Source organism: Brienomyrus brachyistius, chromosome 7, assembly GCF_023856365.1.
Source record: "Brienomyrus brachyistius isolate T26 chromosome 7, BBRACH_0.4, whole genome shotgun sequence".
In the NCBI taxonomy this organism is placed as follows: domain Eukaryota; kingdom Metazoa; phylum Chordata; class Actinopteri; order Osteoglossiformes; family Mormyridae; genus Brienomyrus; species Brienomyrus brachyistius.
This window is the reverse complement of record NC_064539.1, coordinates 18,141,936-18,169,619: the sequence shown is the minus strand read 5'-3', so window position 1 is coordinate 18,169,619 and position 27,684 is coordinate 18,141,936. Positions and strand designations below refer to the sequence as shown.

At 41.6% G+C, this 27,684-nt stretch overlaps 2 protein-coding genes across 5 annotated transcripts in view; one reads left to right on the top strand and one right to left on the bottom strand.

Moving 5' to 3' along the window:
• The window catches only part of LOC125745772 (E3 ubiquitin-protein ligase UHRF2-like), a 49,797-nt gene extending 39,064 nt beyond the window's left edge, over positions 1–10,733 (bottom strand). Inside the window, exon 1 of one of the 2 annotated variants that reach the window (XM_049018955.1) lies at positions 10,713–10,733. Coding sequence is in view for 1 of the 2 variants with exons in the window: in XM_049018954.1 (XP_048874911.1) it covers positions 9,969–10,121 (153 nt within the window). In the remaining variant the exon portion in view is untranslated. Of the gene's footprint in view, positions 1–9,968; positions 10,284–10,712 lie in introns of those variants that run through there. The other variant, XM_049018954.1, reaches the window with a different exon arrangement.
• Positions 10,734–12,602: 1,869 nt separating this feature from the next.
• On the top strand, positions 12,603–27,604 carry LOC125746739 (uncharacterized protein KIAA2026). 3 transcript variants are annotated; one of them, XM_049021114.1, is made up of 8 exons: positions 12,603–14,250; positions 16,000–16,200; positions 17,139–18,631; positions 19,850–19,929; positions 21,066–21,155; positions 21,848–21,963; positions 22,158–22,348; positions 23,236–27,604. In XM_049021114.1, the coding sequence occupies exons 1-8, from the start codon at positions 13,634–13,636 to the stop codon at positions 26,787–26,789; spliced, it is 6,342 nt and encodes a 2,113-aa protein (XP_048877071.1). In that variant the 5' UTR covers positions 12,603–13,633; the 3' UTR covers positions 26,790–27,604. The 3 variants fall into 3 exon arrangements, with proteins under 3 accessions (XP_048877071.1, XP_048877070.1, XP_048877072.1); XM_049021113.1 differs by having other exon boundaries at positions 21,066–21,200; XM_049021115.1 differs by lacking the exon at positions 23,236–27,604 and having other exon boundaries at positions 21,066–21,159; positions 22,158–22,293.
• Positions 27,605–27,684: the final 80 nt, after the last annotated feature.

Genomic DNA, 27,684 nt, shown 5'->3' with positions numbered 1-27,684 from the left:
CTGGGCATTCGAATGGCTAAGATGCACAATCCAAGCGATTTCGAATACTGCTGCCAAATGTGGTGGTTCCAGCATCTCGGAAACAACCACCTTTCACACATTATGGTGTCTAGAGTTTACAGAGAATGTTGCAATAAACAAAACCATCAAGTAAGAGGCAATTCTGTAGCCGAAAACAGAGGTCAAAGGAGATCAGCCAAACTCAAAGCTAACAGGCAGGCCACAAATGCAAAAAATAAATGCTCAGGGCAATAACCACGTCCAGAATGGCGTCTTGGAATGCACGAGTCATCTACCCTCAAAGCAGTTCTGAAGGATAGCGACTAGGTGGGTCTTTACAAACTGGCCAGCGAGTGCCTGCATTTTTTAGCTGAAAGTACACACACTGTGTCAACAGAGGACATTTTAGTAATTTCTTTATTCTTCCCTTTCATATTTGGCCTATTGAGCGGTATACTTCAGTGGTAAAAAGTCCACAAAACAAAAGGAAACAAAAGAAAGATATTCACCAATGGAAGAGATTGTCAGCTTAAGTATTCCACAAGCACAAATATGGAGAAAAACATGAGGGATGGGAACCACTAATTCAATACTAATACAAGTATGTCATAAAAACTAGTACTAAAAATGCTTAATATTTTTAGGATAATGATTTTAAATCATGATTGTATTGATGATAGTATTTTTTAAGATTATTATTAATAGGTAAAAGTTTATGCATACATACAAATTAAATTTGATTATACTGTTGGAGCAATATTAGATTTAATATAAATATTCTATAAGTAAAGTTAAAATTACAAACAAATATAAAACCATCCATCCACCCATCCATTTTCCAAACCACTTATCCTACTGGGTCGCGGGGGGTCCGGAGCCTATCCCAGAAGCAATGGGCACGAGGCAGGGAACAACCCAGGATGGGGGGCCAGCCCATCGCAGGGCCAAATATGAAACCACACTTTCAAAAGAATTTATTCTGCTTGTTGTAAGTAAAATAACTTCAAATAACTATTCTGGGATTCTTGCATTACACAGGGGCCAGATGTGAATGAGAATGAGCTGTTTAGGTTCACAAAGCGTGGAGGCAAACTTCAAGGCCGAGAGAATATTGTGATCAAGGAAAACAAATATTTTGTTGCTTTAACATGGTAATCAATACCAGCTGAGTAATGTTGAAGTATTGTGTTGAGTACTGAGGTACTGACCTGCCAATCACACAGCGAGAAAACAATCTGCATCACTGCTTTGAGGGGTTGGTTATACGCTTCAGATGGCGGCATGGAGCAGAGAAGACTGGACGCACTCATGACAACAAAGTAACATTTATGTAGCTATACACTTTAGTCCCCCCCACTAAAACAGCGCTGCTTTTGAAAAATAGTGAGAACGCGGTATTTGGGCGGCACTGTGAGGCCGTGGTTAGCTCTACCGCCTCTGGGACCCGGGTTCGAGTCTCCCATGTCGCCATGGCTCCATGTGTGTCGAGTTTGCATGCTCTCCCCGTGTCGTCGTGGAGTTTCCTTCTAATATTCCGATTTCCTCCCCAGTCCAAAAAACATGCTGAGGTTAATTGTAGTTACCGAAGTGCCTTTAAAAGGTGCCTGTGTGAGTGAATAGAGTGTTTTATACGCCCTGAGGTGGGTCGGCGCCCTGGGTTGCTCTCTGCCTTAGACCCGCAGCCACCAAGGTCCAGGTTCTGGATCCCCCGTGACCCTGAATTGGACAAGCAGCTACAGAAAATGGATGAATGGATGGAGGCCACATACCGCAGCCCAACGAAAAATTAGACACCATCTAATTCACATTAACTAAATAAATCTAAGAGAACACTCAAACTGTCTAATTCGTCTCAACACTCAAATATTTATTTCACTCGTCCACTGGAACTGAAAAAAAAAGTCACGCAAACTAATCCCAGTAACTTTAGCTACTGTGTGATTATCGAGTAAAATAATACCACAATGAAATGCTGTTATACCTGCAAACCAACATCAACCATGCAGCAAAGTCTACAACAACTATAAATATCAAACTTGAAAGCAAGATCCCTAGAACATCGTGGAAAATGCCGGGATGCACCGAGAAATGTCAAGCAGCGCTTCAGCAGACACGCTGCTGGCTCCCTTCCCCCACCTCCTGCATCTCGACGGAGCGAAGGGGAGCGAAGGGCGGAAAATGGGTCACATTTATACTCAAGCGACTCCCTGACGCAGAAAACAGAAACCCACGGTAAATTGCGCATCTACTAAATGATATTTATTAATATTCATCATTTCCATCAACCTCAAAACTATTAAATATTATTATGCTTATTGTCGCTATTATTTTTAAGATGAAATTAAACCGACGAGCTTCAGTTAAGCCAGTCTCACAAGGACGTGACAACTACTTGGCCAAACTTAGTATTTCTTTCGGCAAAATAAGTAATCGACAGAACTTGAACAGATTAGTCTCATGATCAGCTAAGATCATGGTTGATATTTAAAAAAAAAAAAAAAAACATTATATGACATTCAGAGTTTTTAATCATTCAAATTTTAATTGTACCACACACAAGGCACCATACTTCACTGATGTTAGAAATTAGCAAAATGTGTTCACAATTACCGAAAGGATGTGCAAAGTAAGCAATATTAAAAAAAAGACTTAAGTACCAACTGAACAGATCTCCAACTCTAACAAAATTACACATTAGGTGAGTATTTACTCGAGAAAACGAAATCCCCAATTACATTACGCAACCTGAATTACCATAGCCCAAAACGTTTAGCGTAAGAGTGATAAGTGTCATATTCTTCATAAATGTCAGAATCTGGATAATAAATATTTAAACTGTTTAACTACCTTGCCAAGACAATGTCACCTGAGTATAATCCTCCTTTACATTACATCCACATATTTAAATGCCTATAAGAATCTGGTTAGTCCTTAGGTTACCTCTGAAAGGACAGTGAGGGTTTTATCTGCACTGAAAGGCCCAACCCGGACGTATCTACTGCATAGTTTTCCTATTCCTGTCTTAAGCTCAGCCAGTTGGACAGAGCAGCTCTGGTTTCAGAGCTAAGCTTTTTTTTAAGCAACTTTATTCAGTGGCCAGCCTGATCAATTTACATGAAAAACAATTCAGTGAAGTTCCCCATTTAGGCAATTTAGTGATAATTTTTTTTAAGCAATCTGTATTTGAGGTTAACCTTCTCATCTTCCTTTATGTTCCTCTTCCAGGATATTTTTAAAGAAATAAAACAAGACTCTAAAATTTAAATATTTTGGTCTGGTAGGTACCGTACTCTTCATCATCAAGAGTGAACTGGAAATGCCAAATGGGCAAAAAAACATTATTATTTTATTTCTATAGCACTTGAACTATTTAATTTCATTTCAATTTTACATGGTTTACTAATTCTAAGGATTCCGTTAACCGGTAATTACACATCACTTAATCTTAGAAGGTTGCACTGTAAATAGATTTAAGTGGCTTATATTGACATAAATTTATTTTCTTGGGATTCTGATGTCCAAAAATGTACTTTTACAAACATAATCTCCCTAAAAACACAAACCCCCAGTAAACAAACAATTTTACCACATTGTACAAAGCATAACATTTTATATTTAGAGTAAGAAATTATTATTTTTTTTTTACTATACATCCATTTCATAACTACTTATTCAGTTGTGGTGAGCCCACAGACGGTACCAGAACCGCGAGGGAGACTCGGGATAAGCTGAAGGCCACTGCCTGGTGTATACATTTACGCTACCAACACATTGGCTGCAAAATGCCCACCGCTGGGCCATGATTCAAATCACCTGAATACAGGTGCTCCTGCAACTCACTTTCACAAGATGGTGTATTTCAAAATGCACTTAACAATGGACATGGGAATTTAAAAAAATACTTGAAACTTGTGGATATGCACCATTAAGGAGATTGGCCTGAAAATTCTCACACACTGATTGTACAGGAATAACACTGGGGGGAAATAAATGGAAAGAACGGGAAAAGGTAAAGACCACATCTTGCCAAAGGCAAAATACTCTTTTGGAAGAGCAGAAGCTAAACACTACCTGAGAGACAAGAATCCCCCGACAGGGAGACTGATTAGATTTCTCAGACCAAGAATCAGTAAGATCAAAGTTCTAGTCTCTCCACATTAACATTACATGCGGTTCTTTAAAGATTATTAATGACAACATTACAAATAAAATCAAACACTTCAGTTTGTGCACCACATTCACAGACACAACTGGACAATATCAATATCCAGGCCGATACTTGCAGTTACAATAATCACGTCTGAGAAAAGCCTTCTGCATAATCTCTTTCTTAATCATGTCTGTCAGAATCACATTTATTATTTTAATCTTAGAACATTACAATGACTTTGTTCAATAGTGTTGTGACTTGTAAGCTCTATAATTCAACAGGATATAGTTACAGACCAAGCAGCCTATATCATCATGTACAGCCAATGACTAACAAGAAAAAAAAAACTAATTACAGTAATTGTTTCAATATGACAGAATGAGTAACTGTAGGCTATGCAGTACATTTAGTGAGGGATAAGCAAACAAAACTAATTAGTTATTGTTTTAATTGTAGTCGGACAGAATCACAGCCACAATAAGCTAGCAGGTCAGTTAGTCATGTAAACCTCCCAGTTTAAAAAGACATCGTAAGTTACATTTACAAAACATAATAAACCAAATGTGTCTTATATTTATTGTAATTATGACATCGTTCATAGAAATATACATCTATTAAAAAAAACCCACTGCAGATGTACTGTTCCACCTGAAAATTTCTGCAAATCTCGAATCTCTCTCTCTCACACACACACACACACACACACACGCCAGCCAATTCCAAAGAAAGGCTTGGCTGCACACAAAACAACTGTATTAAAAATGCTTAAATATCAGGTAGGAACCAACCAAAGACCCTACAGGATGAAGACTTGCAGTGAATATTTATTAGTGAAGAATAAACAATGTTACGTTTGTAACACCTCATTTTATACTTTGTAACATGGGATTCAAAGTTTTGTACAAATTCGTCTGCTTACTAAAAACGAAAGGCAATTAAAAAGGCAGGCACAAGCACAATATACTGTGTTGCAAAGATGGCAAATAAGGTAGCAATTTACAGTTTACCGATCAGAGGAAGAAGACCTTCTGAAATGGCCTTAATGAAAATTTGGAAAATATTTCAGATGGGGGGGGGGGGGGTATTTGGTTTAAAACAAGAGCACTCAAATGTTTTCAGCTTTAGCTAATTTGAACTGTTCAATTCATGTAGTTAATAGCCCAGTGGGAAAAGAAGAAAAACAATATAGCAAATGCGTTACCAGGAAACGAAAACAGATGCTTACATGGCTAAACGACAGCTTGAGGTATTGTGCTTTTTTTGTAAATGTTGCTGTTAAACCCTTAAAACATGCCGTGCTTTTATTTTTTTTGGTGGTATACATTGTTACACATGGAAAAATTCCGTATTATAACTCCAGCTTAACAATTAACAAAGGAATTGACCATGTTCTGCATTTTGGATGACTCATCAAACCCGTGATTGATTATTTTTCTGGTAACATTTGCCCCCTAAATAAGTAAAACTACTACAGTCCATCTCCAAATAACCGATGATTTATATTTTTTATGTTTCTACTGTATATACTGGAGATCAGGGCTGAGCAATATCGCAAAATATTTTATCACGATAATTGTCATGACATAATTAACGAATTCAAAAATTATCTGTATTATTTTTACAAGGCAGTGTTATTATAGTTTGATTTCTTAATTTTATTTTAAATTTTATATTTTCAATCTTTATTTGAAATCCAATTCAGTCTTAGTTTTAAGGTGGCTTTTATTAGGTTTAATTTTGAAGAATTATTTATTAAGATTAATTTTAGGTAATTTTATTTCTTGGGACAAGCTGATTGTTGTTGAGCTATTTCAAGTTTCTGAACTTAATAATCCTAAATATGTACACAATGCATATCAGAGCCATGGATAGTCTTCAAGGGACAGACGCTCAACCCGTTCCCCACTATTAAATTTCGATTCCTGGAGTGGGTGGGTGACTGGCGCATATGAAATAGGAAAAACCATGTTCCAGGTATCATTACTGGTCTTTTGAGACAAAGAAATCAACACAAAATAATATTTAAAAACGGTAACGGAAAGCGTTTGACATTTCTTTATTTCAGTTTGTTTCAGAAACAATATTTATAGTTTTCATTTAGTTGTAGCTTATTTGTGCATTTTATTTCAGTTTACAAAAATGCTTTTCTTATAGCCAATAATTTATTATTTTAAAAATTATCTTACCAGGAAAGTATCGTTTTAAAAGGTGATGAATTTAAAATTCAGGTTTAGGAACATTTTCTTGCGGGACGGATCTCAGCACTAAAACACAGAATAACATTCACTGTTGCTGTGCGAACATTAAATGAAAATGGATTGCAAAGAAAATGTCAATGTGAGAAAAAAGTTTACTCAAATGTGACACCGTTTACTGTAACATCTTATTTAAACCCTGAGTCAGAGTCATAGGCATTAATAGTAATAGGCTTTTTTTTTGTGGCCTAGGGATATATAAATTACAGTAAACCTCAATGATGAATGACCAAGCAAGAGCACTATGCTACGACATGAATGGACACAAGTGCGATACGATCTGAAGTCATAGGTAGTGCAGTGATTCATGTCCCTGGAAGCTGCTCTAGTACCCTTGAGCTTCACATCAAGGTACTTAACTGGAAATGCTCTTGTTAAATACTGAATGTTTTTCAGGAAAATGAACCATAGATTTCGTTAGAAAAAGGAAAACTTCTAAGAAATTATAAGGTATTAAGTCAGCAGTTCTCACATGGCTAAAGAATGTTTTAGGGGATTTTTTTAAATCAAATTCTGAGCATTAAAATCCCATATTATACCACACGGTAAGTTCGTATTAAAATCTCACATAACAGCAATTCATACTGAAACAAAGACTATACTGCCGGTCTTTCCCCACAAGAGCCAACATATTCACAGCCCATGACCGTGTTTGTGCAGCAAGGGGGATGACCGTGTTTGCGGTCAGAACGACTCAACCTACAAAACCACAGGGTTCGAGGGAGATGACAAGGGAGGGTTAGGGTTTCTATTAATCACCACACGGTTCAGAAAGGTTTCCAAAATAGAACTAAACTGGGGCACGTATAATTGCGGATCGCTCCACGTACGCAGGCTGCATAGATATCACGGGGGGCTGCTTTCAATCCAAGATGCCCCCCACATGCATGTAATTTAGTTCTCTGAGCAGACAAAGCTACCCCCACCGCACCTTAAAATGTATTTCTCTAGGGACACTAAATTAAAAGGCATTTTCATTGCAATTCTTCCCTTCCTTCACCTAAGGTCAAACCAAGCTGAAATTGTATTAAATTAGTAAATGACAAATATATTGTTCTTTTAATGCCATCAAAAAAAATCATGAGGAGTAGCACATGCTTATTTAAAAATATGCTTGCTATGCTACTTCAAATACATCTGCCCAAACCAACGCGTTCACCATTAAAAACACGTGGCGATAAAGGCTGGTCGTGATAATGCTCTTTTGAACCGCACGCCCTCCTCTTCCATAGCTCTGCTTAACGGGAAACTTGTTTTTCCAACTGGCTTTTAAGATTCTGTCGGGTAAATCCTCCTCCCTTTCTGCTTTAAGCAGGAGGAGGGGGGGGTTAGGGTGGGGGATTTCCACATGCAAAGTAATGTAAAGAATGAGCTGTTTGCCACCCTCTTAGAACGAGAATGTTGATGGGAACAAAATCCCTTTCAAAATGGCGCCTTTTTTACTTTCCATGATCAGGGTACTGACTCAGGATCCTGGCATCCTTGTATTTATGAATGGCTAACAGTCACCTTTTTCTGCCTGGTGCGTCTGACGGGGTCAACCCTGAGGTTGTGGCTGAGCATTTTCCCTCCTGCGTTTTCCCCCAGTAACGAGTCACAGTATTTAGTCATAAAAATAAACAGCATCTTCTTACAACACAGCCTTTCTGCAGCGTTTCGCCATTTCGTACACTCAGGCCGGCAGTCGGCTAGTTTACAGTGTCCGTAGCTGCCGCTTCGTGCAGAGTGGGTCAAGGCAGCCCTGCATTTAGGTGGAAAACAATCACATGCAACAGCGGACATTTCCCCCCCATGCACAGGAACCACTCTGCTGGAGAAACATAACCGCCTGTTCAGACATTGTCCAGTGAGGACATCAGTCCCTAAATTTGAGATTTCACTTTCACTGACAATTAACGTCAACCAACACGCAACCTAACGTGCTGACTCAGCCGCTATTGTGTCTAAACCTGGCAGCCTTAAACAATCTGTTGTTATCAAAACATTATGCTAATTACAGTTACACATTTTAACTAATGACGAGATTCCCAAAATCTGTACACACACCAATACACAATTAACAGTAATTCTTTGGGGGGGGTGGGGGAGAAGGATGGGGTTACATAACAGTCAACCGTCTCTGAAATTTCAAAATAATCTCCATAACCAGAGTGTAAATCACATAGTGACAGTTTTATTGAAGGATAAAGTTTAAAAATAAGATAAAATGCAATAATTTATATCAGCTTTTAATACTAAAGGGCCTCCGCAATAAGCAGAACCCACTGTTGAGGGTTAACAGAGCCCGAATTGCGTCACGTCACTGAACTTTTCAAATTTCAAACAGGGAAAAAAAACAAAAATCTCCGGAACCAACATCAGGACCGTGTCCGTCTGATAATTTTACAGAGCTTGTTAGGTACTTGAACTCCTCAATTTTGAATTCTGTTGCAACTTAAAACTACAATTAATCTTAGTCGGCACTGTTTACTTATTTGATCTTTGCTTAAGTACTTTCAGTGACAGCAGAAAACCCCTCCTCAGCCTGGCCTGTGGCTATCGGATCTGAGCACCACCTACATCACGACACTCATCTGACCGACATAAATCATAAGAATTATACGCATTAGCGATAGACTTAGGATCCCGTTACACGAAACATACTTTAGCCCACTTCCAAAAATGCACACATAATACTAAGGAGCGTTTTCTTATGAGGTTGAAGCTGGTTTGTAAACACCGCACTTTCTGCTTCAGACGGGGAAAGCACGTGTACTAAATCGCCCAAGAGGTCCTGTAAACTGGCACTTAACTGGCTAATCAACTTAGGGAACAAAAAAGCAGTCCTTCAGACTCCATCAGCGTAACTAAGTTTGCAGATCAAGCCGAGATGTTTCTGCTACAACAGAAATCAACGCGTGTGACACGAACAGAGTCTTCGTGGTGTTTTATGGCTCATCAGCTGATTGGGCCTCATATAAACAAATTAAACTGTATACAGCAGATGTGGACCGTTTGATTTTTCTCTACTCGAAGAACACAACAATTAAACAGCATTAAAACTCAACGTGCAAAACAAATATGAGGCCATATAAGTCAATGTGAATTTCACACTTTCCAGGAAAACAATAAGAATACAGTTGAATAGCTACTAAAAATGTTCAGCCGTTTTCAATATATATCATGCCCAAGTGTTATAACTGCTATAACTGACAGATCGGTGAACAACTACTCAGATCTTCAAGTGACAAAATGCCTCAGAATAACGTTCCTCGTATCTGAGGAGTGTTCCTACATCCACCTCATTCATACAAATTACCCAAACCTTCCCTTGCTTCAGTACCTAAGGTGTTTATTAGTCTGTAGAGAGAAAAGCATTCACGACACGTGAAGTTACACAGTACGTCCCCCAACTTGAAATCAGAAACACTAGGTTATGTTAAAAGCGGTTTCCCAAACCCTGGCAGAGACAGCTAGCTTTAAGTCTCAGTTGCACGTTGGTAGAGATGCACGATTCTGCAGCAAAAAAAAGCACTAAGCGAAACGATCAAAATCACGGTTCCCACAAAGAAAACCCCGCTTACCTGTTTTCCCCTGTAAAACAGCCGCTGATGTTCCGGGTTTACGTTGAAAATGTCTTTAATCTTTAGCCTCAGACTCTCAATTTTAGTTAATCTGGAAAGATCCTCAATGGTCCGCGTTTCTTTGCCGTCTATGGTCCGAATTTGGATCCACATCGTTATAGTGTAAGATATCCACTGATTATGTGTCAAGTTGTTGTTTTTTTTTTTTTTAAAAAAAAAAAAAAAAAAAAAAACCTTTTCAACAACTCTGGGGATACGGGGGGAAAAGGGAAACAAAAACGAAAGTGCTCAGGGCTCCATCGCAGAGCCGCTCTGCAGAAGAGGGTGTTTATTGCAGGAGTGTCTCACATGGGGTCACGGCGCCAAGCAAATCTCGCGAAATAAAATCCGGCATAAATTTCCCTTTAAAGACACAGCGGTCATTTTTATGCGAGTCTTAAGCGTCAGCTGGAGTCATCTGGTGCGACATGAAGCTCATCAGGTGCGACCTTCGCGTTCGGCGACTCTGAACTGTGTGTAATAAGAAATGACATACTATTCTACATGAAAGAAAAAGCTACATATAACACACGTAATAGGAAGGTCAAAAATAATTTATTTTCAACAGTAATAATTTCAGCGTGGTAAAGTTTTGTTTGGTTTTACCCTTATTTGAATACCTGTGAAAAGTGTCATTCGGTTATATAATGTAATCAGCAAATGAAAAGAAAGGCTTAATCTAATACAAGTTGCTGGAGTGCTTACCTGCTTTTAACTGGATACTGTTTCTTATTTTGACAAGGCTTGGTAAGGCAATGCATCTGATACCACGGCCCTGAGATCCCCGACCAGCTGGAAGAGTGAAACGTCCCTCACTGGAAGTGATCAACAAATTGCAGTGCTTGACATTTGGAGCTGCTACAAAAGTCGGACGAGATACAATGTCTCAAAAGCCCTGCCAGTCATTCCCACTGTATTCTGACATTACAGTTAAATTATAATTCACGCTGCATTATTTTCATAATATTTCTCTTCTTTGTATCATTATTGTTTTATCAATGCTTTTATTAGCAATAGTCTGACCCATGTATTCAAAACTGTTGTGATTGTTACATTCCAAAGCTTCAAAGCAACACACATTTTCATTTTCATTTCTGTGCAAAACTAATAAATCAATCTACAGTAACACAAGGACAGTAAACATTAATATTGGTTAAAGGGGTGTATTTCAATGAAAGCTCAATTCTTATACTGCAAAGCAAATAGTTTACTAACCTGGCCAAAGACACTGAGCTTGTCACTGGATAGAAAACATGCTTCTGTATCATACATTATTGATGACTGAACAATGATACACCCAGCAACTGAAAGGGTAACAATACTGATAGAGCGCTGAAAGAGAATGAAGGCTGGTGACTAGGTAAATACAAGCAGGCATACACCTGCTTGCACATGTCTTGGCTTACTGTCATGTTTTGGGGAATAGTCAAAGTATTCATTCACTGAGTTTTGGAGCAACATTAAATGCTTCTGAGTTTCTTAGCAAGTTTTTTTTGCCTGTTTAACCTTAAAGTTCAAAAACCAGAAGACCCCTCACCCCCAGAACTTGAATTAGACAGGCAACACCATGCACTGAAAAAAACTCCCTATGGTTATAAAGTAAGCCTACTAATGCTTCCATACTGAATTCAATTTAATATATTTAATATCATTTAATATTTCACAGCTGACCTGGCAATAGAAGTTCTTATTACCATAGAGGTACACGTTATTTTAAATATTCTGTATGTGTATTCATATATACAAAATATACTTTAATTTATATGTTTATTATGGTGAAATAACATTTTTTCCGACACAAAAAAAGTTTGTATTCAACATAAAACAACTATAAGGCGCCATCTAGCGTTATATTGTAAAATGTTATTTCCATATAAACGCGACGTCTTTAGTGTTCAAAATAATCCAATACAGTAATAGTAATAAAATAAGTAATAAATAAGTAATAGCAATAAGTAATAAAAATAATCCAATACACGAATATATATATATAAATATGTTTATTCCAACTACCTGAAAACTTTACTATATGCAGTCGTAGTTTCGTATTTTTTGTGATACAATACAATACATAAAGTTATTTTTATGCACAACGGTGTACTGCATGCACTGAGGATGCCGCCACAAATTACCATTTGACATATAACATAATTACATCCATCCATCCATTTTCCAAACCGCTTATCCTATTGGGTTGCGGGGGGTCCGGAGCCTATCCCGGAAGCAATGGGCACGAGGCAGGGAACAACCCTGGATGGGGGGCCAGCCCATCGCAGGGCACACTCACACACGCACACCTACGGGCAATTTAGCAACTCCAATTAGCCTCAGCATGTTTTTGGACTGTGGGGGGAAACCGGAGTACCCGGAGGAAACCCCACGACGACATGGGGAGAACATGCAAACTCCACACACATGTGACCCAGGCGGAGACTCGAACCCGGGTCCCAGAGGTGTGAGGCGACAGTGCTAACCACTGCACCACCATGCCGCCCCATAACATAATTACAGTACATTATAAAAAAAATGTAAATTTGGACCCACGTGAACGTCTAAGGAAACTGTGACCCTGCAAACAGCCAGCAGACAGACAACTATGGGAGGCGCGTGACGCGCGCTGACGTCAGGGCGCATGAACGCAGAGGTCCGGCGCCTGGAGTTGAAAGTAACGTTCAAGGAAATTATACCCGCAAAGAGAATAAGCCTTTGCTGCATGGTATTCAGTCTGCTTTGTACATTTTAAATGATCGGAAGTTACATATATTGTTTTGTCAGCCGGATTAGTAAATACAGGCTTGCCTGCTAGCTCAGTGTTGTTAGCAAACTTGGTTGAGCGTAACTAGACAGCTAGCTCGCTAAAATAGAGGATTTGCGTTTACTAATGACTTATAGCTCTTGAACCGGTGTCTGTGTTGTTGCTGGGCTAATGGGAAAGTAAGAACTTTTTTACGTAAGGCGGAAAAAATACGTGGTCCGCTGATCTTGTTTGTTCTTCTTTCTTTATAACATGGAGGAATAAAACAGAATAGGCCCGGGGATGAAAACAATGAGCCGATCGGAAAGGCGGAGAGCAGAGAGCAGATCGCGCCGCTTTAGGAAGTAAATCGGAACCGCTGGTTCCTGGATGTATGAAGTTGGGCCCAAATGGGCTCTTGGTGAATGTTTTGGATGTAAGTGACGGGGACGTTTCTGTGGCTGGGTGATGCAGGCCCTGACCTGGAGCCTGGAGACTCGGCTCGTTTGACAAGTTCCCCCGATTTAGTAGTTAACTAAGTTTTAATGCAAGTCCTGTCGCCGGATCGTGGCGTGGAGTTAATGACAGACCCTTTTTGCCTTTGAAAAAAATATACAAACAAAAGCAGTAAAAATATTAAAAGTCATGCAATGCAACATGAATGTATTTATTTGTAGTATGGATACTGGAGACCGATATCAGTCAATAGCGTGACAAACATGTAAATGTCAGGGGCTCCTGAAATTGGATGCTGCCACAGATGATTTTATCGGCACTTGTAATCTGAGGGGAGATGCGGTCCTTATACTCCCCTCGTCTGAAAGACCGTATAATAAGCAAAGCAAATACTTGATTCTGGGTTATTGGCAAAATTTGCAGGGTGGGGGGCAAAATGAAGGTGCAGTCTGATGCAAATATGAATCTGTCCAAGGTGTCATTAAGTGAAGTTATGGAGCATAAAGAAATGACTATCAAAGCGGACAGACAAAGACATTTCATTTTGCACAGTCCCGACCGTGTGGCTTTTGAAGAAATCGACGAAGGATCGCAGCCGGATTCCACGTCTGTGCAGAATAGCGATGGGGAGACGCCAGCCGCAATCTGGGGAAATAACGCCGTGGGAGTGGAAGATACCGCGGCTGAAATATCGGAGGACAGTTCAAGCACGTTAAACGAAGATGACGATCTGAGCTACGAGCTGCAGCAGGCGCATAGGATCCTTCACGGCTTCCTGCTGGAGAAACACAAGGGAGTCACGGCTCCGTTCATGCAGCCGCTGTGTGGCGGGGAGGAAACGGGAGACGGAGATCACGGCAAGCGGCCCGTGTGCTTTCGCAGGATCGAGGAGAAGTTCCTGAACAGGGAATACGAGAGTATCACCGAGTTTGTAGCAGACTTCAGGCTGATGTTGGAGAATTGTTACAGGTACCACGGTGTGGACCACTGGATCTCCAAACAGGCGCAAAAATTAGAAATCATGCTGGAGCAGAAGCTGACTTTGCTCTCCAGGTGAGCTCTGGTCATAAGGCTCCACCAGTATGTCTCATTATATCGACCCGGTTCGAAAGTCTTGATGTGAATCGACACCAGATGTTTTACAATTTTAAGCAGCTTTTAATGTCAGCAAGCATAATTCACACTTACTTTAGGAAGCTAAGATCAGCATGCATATCCAAGTACCCTTCACTATCCAGACAATATTGTATATTTTTTTTTACTTTAAGAACCAATGCCTTTCACAGGTGTTGACTGGTACAATTGTGTAAAATGTACCTCTATATAGCAAAACAGTACAGATGCTACAAATTCCATAATAGATGCTTAAACACTAGATTAACTCCTCTTAAGATCTTCAGTGAGTCGTTGACACAGAATGGTTTGAGGCACCTCCTGTACGACACCTTCTCTGCTAAGTATCGCTCGAACTTAATTGATTCTTAAATTAATCTTTGGTGGTCAGGTTAACACGTTTATTTTTCCATATCTTTTTTCCAAAGAAGTATTTATCTAATTTCAGACTAACGTTATTGCTGTTTGAGGTGCACTGATTCCCATATTCCAGATAATCGAACATCAGTATTTTGGACTTTTCTAGAAAGGAATTTTTTCCCTCACTGCAAACTCTACTTAGAGAACTTTATTTTTAGTCCTGCACTGTCCATGCCTTGTATATGAATTGGTAGCCTCCTTAAAGCTTTCAAATGTTTTTTTTTTGATGATCAGGGCAGAGGCATGCAACTCCTTACAAATGAGAGGTCATCAGTCAGTTCCTGGGGCAGTTAAGGTTAAGGGCCTTGCTCAAGGCCTCACTCTGTCATACAGAGGATTTGAACCGATGACCTTCTGATCACTGCCTCAGGGTCCAAACCCACATTGTGACACACCACCCTAGGATGGGATGTCATCCCATTGCAAGACTCACACACTACAGGCAATTTCAAGATCTCTACTTACATATCATTACATAATGTTTTTGAGATATTACCGATGTGGTATATGAAGATAGAGTGTGTTTTAAAGCGGAATTGTTTGATATTTATGTGCAGTGAGTTGAACAGTTGCTTAGTTCAGTAAATTTCAATACTATTAATGAATAACACACTTTTATTTTAATAGTCGAAGTTTGCTCAGTGGTTTGTAAAAATGCCTTTTTTTTGGGAGGGGGGTCAAAAATTTAAGCCTTGTATGGAAATGTCATATTTTCATAAATGCAAACCACCACACCTCTACAGCCAGCCATCAGTGCCAGCCTTGCATGAGTAATCAGTAATGTCATGTATAATAATAATCCTACTGTTCGGGTATGCAACGCAAATGTTGTCCGGACCACACTGGGAAACAACAGTTTGTGGCTCCCTACGCTGTTTTCAAACACCAGCCTATTTGTTCTGCTGTTGTCCTTGTACATAAAGTATTATGAATGTTTTTTAGAAGCCTAAAGGTGATGATACACAGGGCAGCTATGAGCAGATGCTGCCAGGCAGTGTTGCTTGGGCACTTTTCCATTGATATTGGGCAACAAATTTCTACTAATCAGCAGTGGGCAACATATTGTAATCATCCAGATAAGTTACCCTTTCTCTTACCTGATGGGCTGTTGCCCGGCAACATTGCTCAAAAAGTGCGTCATCACCTTCAGAACCATTGGAATGTAAGCGTGCTCTCCGTTCCATGGTCTTAAATATTTCAGTGAACTCACAGCCATTTTAGAAAAATGTTGTCTGTTTCCCAGTTAAACATTTGTTCTTTCAATCCCAGGACTCTCAGAGAGAAGACCACTCTGGCCGTAACCTCGAAGGGTCGTTTTGGCACAGAGGAGGAGAAAGGGCCCGGCACTACCTCTACGCGACGCCGCTCCACCCCCCGTAACCTTACGCCCGTCACCGTGGGGGTCAGTGAGTCTCTCATGGTGCAGGTGCTGAGACTGGAAGAGCAGCAGAGAGCCAAGGAAGAGAAGAGGTTGGCTCGCTTCCGGTTTATTCAGGCTGATATACCTTAGCGTCTTGCTGACAATCGCTGAATTATGCCTGCAATAAAACTGATATCTCAAAACTTTTTTTATCTTTTAGATTCACAACTTTTGTCTGTATTAGTTTTAAGGGTGAACCCCTAAATTGAAATGAATGGGTATTTTGCAGTTATTGTAACACCAGTTCTCCAGTTATAATTGGAAACTATAGAGTAGGCTGCTGTGGGTTGGTTCCCCATCCTGGGTTGTTCCCTGCTGCCTGTGGCACCAAAATATGTTAATTTCTGTAGCTTTGAAGGTACATTTACCTTGAGGGTAAATATACCCCACTGACAAGTAATTGTACCCTCAAAGGTACTAATTAGTACTTTTTTCTGACCGAGTACATCTATCCCGGGCTGCTGTGTGACTCAGTAGGTTACGGAAGGTTGTGGGTTTAAATCTCGTGGTCTGCAGTGTAATGACATTGCCAGTGGGCCCTTGAGCAAGGCGATTAACCCCAATGGCTCCAGGGGTAGCTGACTCTGCTCTCTGATCCCAGCCTTGTCGCACCATAAATGCATCATAAACTATTTGGATTTTCACTAAAATTTCCAAGACTGTGAATTTTCACTGTATTTATTCCAAGAAGGAAAATCTTTTATATCGGCTTATTTTCTTGGACCTTAAGATGATGATGCACATGGAAACTGTTTGAGCAGTGATGCCGGGCAGTTGGCAGTAAGGTGAGACAAAGGGCAACTCATCTGCATCTGGATCATTGCAAAATGTCGCCCACTGCCAGTAATAGTTTTTAAAATAGAAATCTGTTGCCCAATTTCAATGGAAAAGAGTCCCGGCAACATTGCTGAAAAAGTCGCCCTGTGCAAAAGTGTTTATTTTAGGAAGGAAAATCTTTTGCTAATATTGGCTTATTCTTGAACTTTAGGCTGAGGGAGCAGGAAAAGAAGGAGGCAGAGGAGGCCAGCGCCAAAGAGCTGGATGACTGGGAGCGAAGCCTGCTGGCCAATGCCGCCCCATGGTCGGTGGAGACGCTGTGGGAGCTGCCCGCCGTCGGCCACTTCCTGTGTCTGGCACAGACTGTGCTCAACCTCCCCGAGATAGTCTTCTTCGAGCTGGAGCGCTGCCTGCTCATGCCGCGGTGCAGCACCTTCCTGGCCAAGGTCATGACGTCGCTGCTGTGTCACCCGCAGAGGCGAGCCACCCTGCACCGGCGACCTCCGTTTACCTACCGCCGCTGGGAAGCGGCCCTCCGGCACAAGGTCTCCGGCTGGTACCAGCTCATGGGGCAGTCGGAGGACACGGCGGCATGCGCCGAGCAGCTTGGCCTCTCCCCGCAGTTTTTCCAGGCGCTAGGAGAGACCAGCCCGCTGGAGGAGAAACCCTTCCACCAGCTGCCATTCGACCAGCGCGTGTGGCTGCTTAAGGGCTTGTGCGACTTCGTGTATGAAAACCAGAAGGAGGTGCAGGACGCGGTGCTTAGCCAGCCCATCCACGAGTGCCGGGAGTCCATCCTCGGGTACGACGGGCGAGAGAACGCCTATATTCATTTCCCACATTTCTGTGGGGCGGATCTGCGCATCTATTGCCAAAGTCCAAGCACCCCTCCTAAGTTCCCCCCTCCAGCCATTCGGGTTAGAAGACTGGAAAAGGTGAAAAAGGTGGAAGCCATCATGCAGCCCGAGGGACCAACGGCGCCAGTAGAAAATGAGAAGAAAGACATGAAGAATGAACCTGCCTGTTTCAACTCAGAAATGAAAGAAAGAGAGAACATGCCTGCAGTGAATTCATGGGGTCTGACGGATCACCAGTATAGGCTAGACCTACAAATTAAAGCAGAATCTGCGGAGGTAGGACAAACTGACATACACTCTCCGTGTGGAGGACATTTCGACTCTTGCGATATTAAGGGTGTTAAAATCCAGTCGATAGACGTAGGATGTAAGGCCGAGACGAAGGTGGAGCATTTGTCGTTAGTTGCGCCAGTGTCCTGTGACCCGGGCGTGCCGGTGGCAGATGCAGAAGAGGTCCCACAGACGCGGTCATCTGCACATCCAGGGGAGATCCCGCGTAACCCGGGCCTGGACCGCGTGGAAGGAAACAAGTTTCCAACCGATATCCAGGAACCCGCATGTGGCACCGACGAGGATCCACAACTGGAATACCGCCAGGGTTGCTCGATAGTCCCGCTGCACAGAACGGCTCCTTCCGAGTCTCCCCGTCCGGAAGGCTGCGCCGAGGGGAAATCGAGCCGGACGCGGACGAAGAAGAAAAAAAGGAAGAAAAAGAAAATGAAGGAAGAGGGTGGGCCCGAGAGACGCGGCAAGTCTGCTGCAACCCGACCCAAGGTGACCAAGATGGGGATTCAGAAGAGCACAGCGGCTCAGAAGAAGAAGGGAAAGCGGAAGAAGCTCAGGGCAGGTAGGGTGTGTGTTCATGGTGAAGAAGGCTGTGTGACGCATAACAAGCGATTTTACCCTTAGCTGGGAGGGAGTTAATGATGCCCCCCTCCCCCAGTGCAGCATATCCTATTGTCTGTCCCTTCATCTTCCAGCTGCTGTCCCATGACTGGGATGCAGGGGGGTAAGGCTGGGGTCTGGCATGGATGGGATGCCAGGCCGTCACAGGGCACAAACAGTGCCCGCAGGAAGTCTTGGGTCTTTGTCCAATTCAGTAAAAATACTGCAGATTAATTGGTTTTATAACAAAAACTTAATTCGTCAGTTTACAGATATACATATTACTTTAGAAACAGCCAGTACTTTTAAAGTAAAACATTCATTTAAAGTATCAGTAAATTGAAACCGAAATTGTAGTTCTAAAAGAGATGCTCCGAGGCAAAAGCTTGAAATTGAAATTGACAAGCGGTCTCATTGAGTGCTTTTTTGAATTTGTAATGCCTTTGCAATAACATAAAACAACAAACATTTGTGTTTAGTATCCCTGTGTGAGCCAGTGACTACAGTTTCAATTAACAGCGAAGTGGCAAGAACAGAACTAAATGAGACTGTCAAAAAAATTATGACACTTAAAAAGAAATGATCTGTGAGGAAGGTGTGTGAAATAAAAAAAGTTAATGGACTTTTTTTTTTATGAAACCAGTAAATTTGCAACATTATTAGAGAATTACGCAAGCATCCCAAGACTTTCTGTGAGGATGGTACATGCAAATAGCCATGCGTGGTGATACCCAATAGGCAGCCTCTTCACCTGATTGGATGTCTATGGTCTGTGGGAGGAAACCCACGTGAAATGGGCGGAGCATGCAAACTCCACACAAACGGGGATTCAAGCACACAGCCAGTGAGGCGTGAGATAAGTGCAACTCACTCAGCCACCTGGATATCCTGTTTTACTAAATAACTTATTACTGTTGATCCTCATAGTGCAGCCTGACTCATCGTGAAAATCGAGCTCCTAATTTCTCAGATACCTTGCAGCAAGAGACAAGTTTTTGGGCTTCACTCTCCTGTCAGCTCCAAGTCTGCTGTCGTCGTCTTCTGCACCATCCCAAAATGATGTACTGCGATTTACACGCTTGAGGGCCCAAGTCGAGGCTGATAGCTTTTCACTATTTAAATGAAATATATCTGTATGTTTGTGACTTAATGTTATTTTTTTTGTGTGTCTCTTTTTAAGAAAAAAAGTTTGATTCCAAAAAGTTGACGTCAAAGAAGAGAAAGACTGGTCCCAAACTACCAGCCGAGCCAAAATTTCAGGTAAGTGTGATTTATTATTATTGCATTTTATATTGTGGTGCATATATGATTATTAGGTACATTAGCAAGAATACATGAAGTCTTGCGTGAGAGTTAGTTGTTGCGTTTTATCTGTATAACACTATAGATTGCAAATTTTGAATTTACATCTGCAGGATAGCCATCCAGTTGAAATAATCTGAAGGAATTTTAGAAGTCACTATAGACTTCTAGTAGTTTGTCTTGTAGATTTGTAATTTGTTCAGATTCATAATTCTGTGCTCTTGATAAATTTGTAAATGTGTAAGGTTAAAATAATTCAGAGTAATATAATAAACTGAGATACGTCTGTCCTCCTTTTTGTAATACTCAAACTAAAAATGAGTAATCTATGTATTATTTAGTGGAAACAATACAGTATTTTTCAGTTGTGTAGTATTTCAGACACTATTTTCATAACGAAAAGTGGAGAAAACGTAACAAAACACTGACAAGAGAACACAAGAAATTCAGAGAGCTAATATATATAAACTTTATATTATTGTGTTTACAGTTGTCCCTGATAGAAAAGGCTTTTCTGTAATACTTATAAATCTGCCTCTTTGTTGAATAGCTTAGGTCATTCAGCACAGTGATGTTGACAGTGACTTTCGATAGTTATATTGCGGTGTTTGTCAGTGTATTGGGTGGTAATGATGATAAAACAAAACGTACGGTCCTGCTATACCACATTTAAAATTTCACTGTGTTTTTTCAAATAAACTTTCGCAAATGTCAGACCCTGGGATTCGCTAGACATCGCTTCAGGTTGTTCGTTAAATCCGCGATGTGCTCTATTTTGCGATTATATGCATCTTTGAGCTGGGATTTTTGTTTTTTTTTTATTTTGCTTCGGTCGCATCTCGCTGGTACCATGTGCTGGACAGTAAGTCGTTCATTCAGTGCAGCAAAGCTGCTGTTGAACAACGGAAATATCAAACACCGAAGCCAAATAAAGCATATCTTAAATTAATCAAACTTAGCATCAGTTTAACTCTAATTCTTATTAAAGGCTTACGATGTGCATTCATAATTTTTTAGCACCGTTCTAAAATAAAGGCCTGTGATCCTTTTGTAGCATCTTCCTCATCTTTCCTTCATCTTCCTGTGCCTTTCAGCTCGTGTGCTCCAGCGTGGAGGAACTCAGAGTGCTGATCAGCAAAACTGAAGATGAACTGGAAGAGCTGGAAAGCACCAGAAAGAAATCTGTTAGTAAGAGAGGGAGCGCAGAACTGCGAACATCGATCATTTCTGTGCGTCTTAATGTGTGTGAGGCTGTTGGCTATAGTGGAAATACCACCCGGAATTAATTGCTGTGGCTGTGATTATAAGAGTGATGATGGTGCACAAAATTTAAAATTTGTATGTAAATCTAGCAGATAGTAAATATTGACATGTTAAAGTGTATCCTGTGTACAGCTATGTGCATGAGGTTACATTTGCCTGTTGCTACCATTCACTGATTAATGTGATGACAGTACTACCAGGCTCACTGTTCTCTTTACTGCATGCTTTGTATGTTTACATTCCTGCCAAGTTCTCAAGTGTTCCCCCGATGAACCTTTCAGCACATTTTAATAATCCACGGTAAATCAAACATTTAATGCAGTTAAACTTAACTAAAAAGTGGATTCTAAAGCATATCCACCATTGTGAAAAAAACAGTATGTTCGCTTGGGTTTATGCTTTACTGACATTTTCTTATTTAACGTGTGTTTGAAGCTAATTTAAAGATGGATGTAATCGGTTATTACATAAGTACTCTAGGCCAGCATTCCCTTAAAAATTACTCTTGATTATACGTTTACTTTTTGTCACAAAAGACAGGATATGAAGGGGAACATGATGTGGAAAATGTAAGTAAGGCCTGGTGTGAAAATAACAATTGTGCTTCTTGCAGGGAAAGTGGTACTCGAGGAGACAGGCGGTGAAGGAGTTACACATCACCCTCATCAGGCTCCTGAATGAGCTCTCGCCCTGGGAGTCCAAGATTATTAAGGCCTTTCAGAGGAACAGGTAGGCACACTGTGCCCTGCCGGCTTTATAGCGATGGTGCTAATCATTTTCCATTTAATTACTCTCCTGATTTTGTTAATACCGCGAATTAGGAATAAATGCTGTATGCTAATCGTGTCAAACATTTAGCTACGCGGTTTTTGACCTGGCCTCTGTGACGGCAGTGCTAAAGCCCTTAAGGCGTTTCCTCTCAGGGCGCGGTTAAAAAAGGACTACGAGGATTTCAGAAAGCATCCCGAATACCACAGCTTCGTCAGGGAGGAATGGCTCGAGGATGACAGGGATGGGGTTGTGGCAAAAGACGGCCACTCCTCGGATAACCCAAAAGCGACCGAGAGAGCTGAGAAATTGGACCAGGTAGTGAAGAAGGATGCAGTGAAAACAGGTCTGTACATGGCATATATCACCTGTGACACCCTAACGTGTAACACGGACACCCCCCATGTAACTTTCCCAGATAAATCTGCTGCGCACTGCCCTGGTTCTCCCACAGCCACATAACAGTTTCCAGAAGCGTTTCTTGAAACCAAGCTTATGTACTCTAATTTTCTGTCTTGTTTTGCAATTTTCTTCTCTTCTTTGCCATACTTGGACAAACAGGACGATGCTAATAAATACATACATGCATATCCATAGATATCCTGAAGCAGGATGGTAGAGCGTCTGCATAGTGATCCTACATGCGGTATTTCATAGAAACCCAAACATGCATACTGTAGGCACAATGCAATACTTAAAATTCCATCAGCGAAGCATCTCTGTGAGGTCATTTGCTCACTGGCACAACATGGCTACTGAATATTGATTCAACATTCCCCCGATTAGGCTATATAACCCAGAATATGGTTGCATTATTCATATTTATATACTATATGGTAGATTTGTACTGTTTACCCCACATGGAGGCATACAATTTAAAATAATTTACCACAGAAACAGTTTAACTGATTAGAAGTAATATATTTATTATTTGAAATATTGACATTGCAGGACCAGTAACAATAGGCCTAACAGTTATCCCGAAAGGGACATCAGCTCCGTCTTGCTATCACTTACACATAATGGGATATGTAGTCCCAAAACCCTGAGCAAGATAAGCAGTTAGGAGATGAATGGATGGATGGTTATTGTAAATACTCTCCTACCAGGCTGGGAGAAAATATGCATTGGTAAAATGAATATGGCCTAATTTCTCCAGATTGTCTTTTGTTTCCTTTTTGCTTGTGTATCTGACCGTTTTTAGCTGTTAATCTGTTGATTTCTGTTTTCCAGAAGACACTAAGCAGCAAGCCGTGGAATCATCCCGGAGGACTCGCACTCCTAGGCAAGAAACTGTAGGCCTGGATGAGCACAGAACACCTTTTAGAATCGCGAAGCGTGCACCGAGTGGCAACGCTGATGAAGAACTGAGAAAGAAACTCAAAATTACTGGTGAGGAACAAGCCAGTCCTGCAGTGCCAGCTGAAGTCAAGGAATCAAACCCAACAGTAGAATCCTTGGTCGCAGAAACCAGCAAGGTTGCAGCACCTATGGCTGTTTTTCTAAAGGGCTCCAAGCCCATCCAGGCCTTGTTAGCTAAGAGTATCGGGAACAAGGTGACCTTAATCAGTCAGCCTGCTGCAGCTGCCATGGTCAACCAAAACAAATCAGAGATTCCCCAGAAAATGTCAAAACCCTTGGCAAGCCCCGGGAAAGCACTACAATCCTCATTCACACCAAAGAGTCTTGTGCAGAGTCCAGTGCAGGGCATCTACAAGATATCGGACGGCATGGACCTACTCGGCAAAAGCACCAGCCCAGAGAAGATTGCATTACAGCCAGTGCTGGACCAGAAAATTGGGAAGAAGGCCATGCAACAGGTGGTCATCTTACCTACGATGAAAGAGCCTCTGCATCACAATATAACGACAGTTTCTGTCTCAAAACCATCTGCTACACTCTCCGATGCCCCTGGCAAAGCTGCAGTGAATAATACAAACAAGGTCCCCATACAGCAAGTTTCTCCACTGCCTGATGCCTGTAACAGGAAGCCACTTAGTTCTGCCGTTATTTCTACTTTACCAACATCTCCAAAGACCTATTATGCTGGTAATTCTGTTTGCCAAGCAGGACCTGCCCCTAGTGACATCCAAAATAGACTCTCTCTGACGAGTTTGGCTTCAGCCAGTCCCAGCAAATCTGACTCCAAACAAGAACTGAAGACTGTATGCATAAGGGATTCGCAATCGATTCTTGTCACCACTAGAGGAGGCAACACAGGAGTGGTGAAGGTTCAAACCTCTGACCAGTCTGTTTCTGGTTTCTTAGCCTCCAGCCCTATCATCACTATCTCCCCACACCTCCAAGCCTTCCTTGTTTCCAAATCCTCACCATCGGTAGCTGCTTCTACAGTAGTTTCCAGTACAACAGAAACTACCACATCATCTGCCCCTTCTTCACTTAGCAGTTCTCTGACAAATTGTGTATCTCCATGCCCATCTGCTGTTTCCATTCCAGTCAGTGCAGGTCAGAGAGTAGGCAACATTGTCAACTTTGCCTTAAACCAGACCCAGGACAGTGTTTCTGCACCATTAACTGCATCCAAATGTAATATAACAACACAAGCTTTGACTCCCAAGAATTCTACATTGCCTGTGGTTCCACAGACCAACCTAAATTTGCCGACATCCTCAGCTAAAAGTGACTTAGTAGTCACTCAGACTTCCTCAACACTCTTTGCTACACAGCCTCTAACTACAATGGCTCAACCAGCAGAAGGACTAGCTGAAAGGCCTTCCATGCAAAGGGTCATCCTTGTTGCTCCATCATCAACCATTGCTACTTCTGCAGTAACAGCAAAAGTGCCGCCAACTTCCTCTACTGTTCCGGCACCTAGACTCATCTTTATTAGTCAGGCATCTTCCTCTGTGGAACAGCCTCTAGTTAGCATTCCAAAAAAAACAACATCTAGCGATTCCATGGCAATATCCCTCACTTCAACATCTCAAATCGCTGACATGAAGATTGGGCTCAACCTTAGTCAAGCCATTGTCAACACAACCAGCTCCTTGCAGAAAGTTCCAACCAGTGGTCTTTCAGATTTGTCCAACAAGCTACGAGCTGAGGCCTTTAGCGTTGGCCTCCCTGTAGCGGGATCAGATTCAAAATGCACACCTGTAACTGCATCCAAAGTAAGTGTTGTGGAAACTGCATCAGGTGGGAAAGCTGTCACATTCCCTGCTCTGAAAGCAGGGAATTTAGTATCCTCTACACTTCCAGTGCTTTCCCAGCAGCACAGTGCTCTTTCACCCCGAGCCTCTTTGATTCCTAGTGTGGGCAAAACAGCAACAGCCCAATCAGAGGGCAGCTCTTTAAAGAGTGTTGTGGCCTCTTCTGTGAAGAGTTTAGTCAACAAAGACTGTGCTTTGATACCTAAAGCCCCCACAGGAACTACGATACCAGGCCTCGTCTTTAATAAACCCCAGTTTCAGGCATCAGCAATGTCAAAACCCGTCCCCTTCAAAATTTCTCCTGTGATACTCCCTCCTGTCTTACAGTCTCAAGACTGCACCAGCCCAAGTAAGTCATTTAGCACTACTCCTAGTGCCCCCCAGGCAGCACAACATGCCATAGTCCCACCCCCATATGAATCCAACACCATGCAACAGAAGATTCTGATTAACACTGCAACCCCTCTGTCACCTGGGAGTCATATCGTTATCAACAACACCCGATTCATTGTCCCTGCTCAAGGACTTGGGCCAGGGAGTCATATGCTCCTCATATCCAGCCCAGTTGTGCCCCTGTCAACTCCTCAAGGACCAAGCCTTTCATCCACTTCCCAGAGGGGTCCTGCAACATCCGTTGCAGCAGCTCCTGTACTGTCTGCTGGACAGAACCCAAGAAAATACACACCAAGCACACAGCCCCTGCACGGACCTTATATACCACCGTCACCCTCTAGTGTTAAACTGGGTTCCTCTTATACATGTTCTACTCCTCAGATGACTGTTGTTGCGAACACAACTAAATCCCCACTGCCTACTGGCAACACCACATCAGTAGCACAGGTCCCACAGCTATTTGCAGTTGCATCCACACTGTGCCAAACTCTACCTAATTCTCAGACTGCCCCTTCGGCCCTCTCTGCCGAAGCGAAAGGCTCGTTGGCTACTTTGTGTCAAGCAGCAAGTAACCAAATGAAAGAAGCGATTCCACTGGCTTCCCAGATGCCAGGAAGCCCACCGGGTGCCACAAAAGCAGCACCTTGGCAAATAGGACTTGCAAATGTTGTAGCTAGCACAAAGCTCACGCCAGCTGTACCGACGGTGGGTGCCATCATTTCCAGGACACAGGTGTTACCTACATCAGCTGTTCCTCCTTTTGGGAGTACAGTATCCAGGATACAGTCTCTGCCTGTCGCCACAGTATTACCTGTAGGGAGTACATTTAATAGGAGACAGGCATCCCCAATAGCGACCGTACCACCGTCTAATAACACTGTCATAGTAGCATCAGGTCAATCGGTCAGGACGGCAATATTTGAATCTTCCAGCATGACTCCAGGTCAAACCATTCTCTCCCAGACTCCAAGCAAACCTTCATCACAGGTCTCCACTCCAGCCGCCGTGACTAGTGCTTCCATCGATAAACTAATGGTGAGTCCAGAAGGCGCTGTTTTAAATGCCATCAGAAGCCCCGCGGTTTCCAGTCTGCCAACAGCGTCTAAGACTTCGGCCACTGTGGTTGTCACCCATAGCTCTGGTACAGGCAGAGTGCTTCCTTCCTTGAAGACCGATGATCCTTTGACCCCTGCACATGCAGAAAAAGCACGTCCCAGTGACTGAGGTGTAAAACGCAAGGGTGATACAAAAACATTCAAATTGCTTATTGTCTAAAACCGATTTCTGATGTGAAAACAATTATCAGTAGTTTTCTCTGGAGGAAAATAAGCTTTCAATGACGTGTTTTGTAGCCCTGCATATAGTAAAGAGAAAATACTATATGTCATAGAAGAAATTCTCAGTCTTCGGTTATATTCAATAAGCAAGATTTGCTTATGGATTTTCTTACACAAAACAGTGATTGTAGGGTCTGATTTCACAGTAATGTCCATGGTTTACATAGAGAAAACATTTAATGGCCAGTCTACCGATCTCTATGTCATTCAAGTCTGCAGGATTTTCTTTTCCGTTAAGGTTGTATGTGTGACAGTAGCAAATGAATGTTATTCTAGCATTTATATTTAATCATTCAGTATGATTTTATTTGTGAATAATCTGCCGCGTATTTTAGGCTAGTTGTCTTAGGATTCGTTTCCCCACCTTGTAAGGCAGAAATTCACATTTAGCATTTGTCAGATGTTGCAACCGTAGTGTGTCTGTTCGATTTGCCTGTAAACTTTTCATTTGACCAGTTTTAAATTATTTATACACCCTCTGGGAATAAATAGTGACCTTTTACATTTTAGATATTCATCTGAATGATTGTGCACTTGTATACTGTTTCAAGTCACTTATTGTATAATATTTGGAAAATATTTATTTCCCGTTGTATACCATATAGGTTTTTTCAAAGTATTTTAGTAGGTATTTTGGACCATTTGCATTGGGTAAGTTATGGCAGAAATATCTGCATGGAAATAAAAGTGATTTGTACATCATGAACGATTCTGTCCTTTTTATGAAAGCCCCAGTACAGGTAAGCGTCTTGTGTTTGTCTCTTCATAAAGTTTGAATGTTT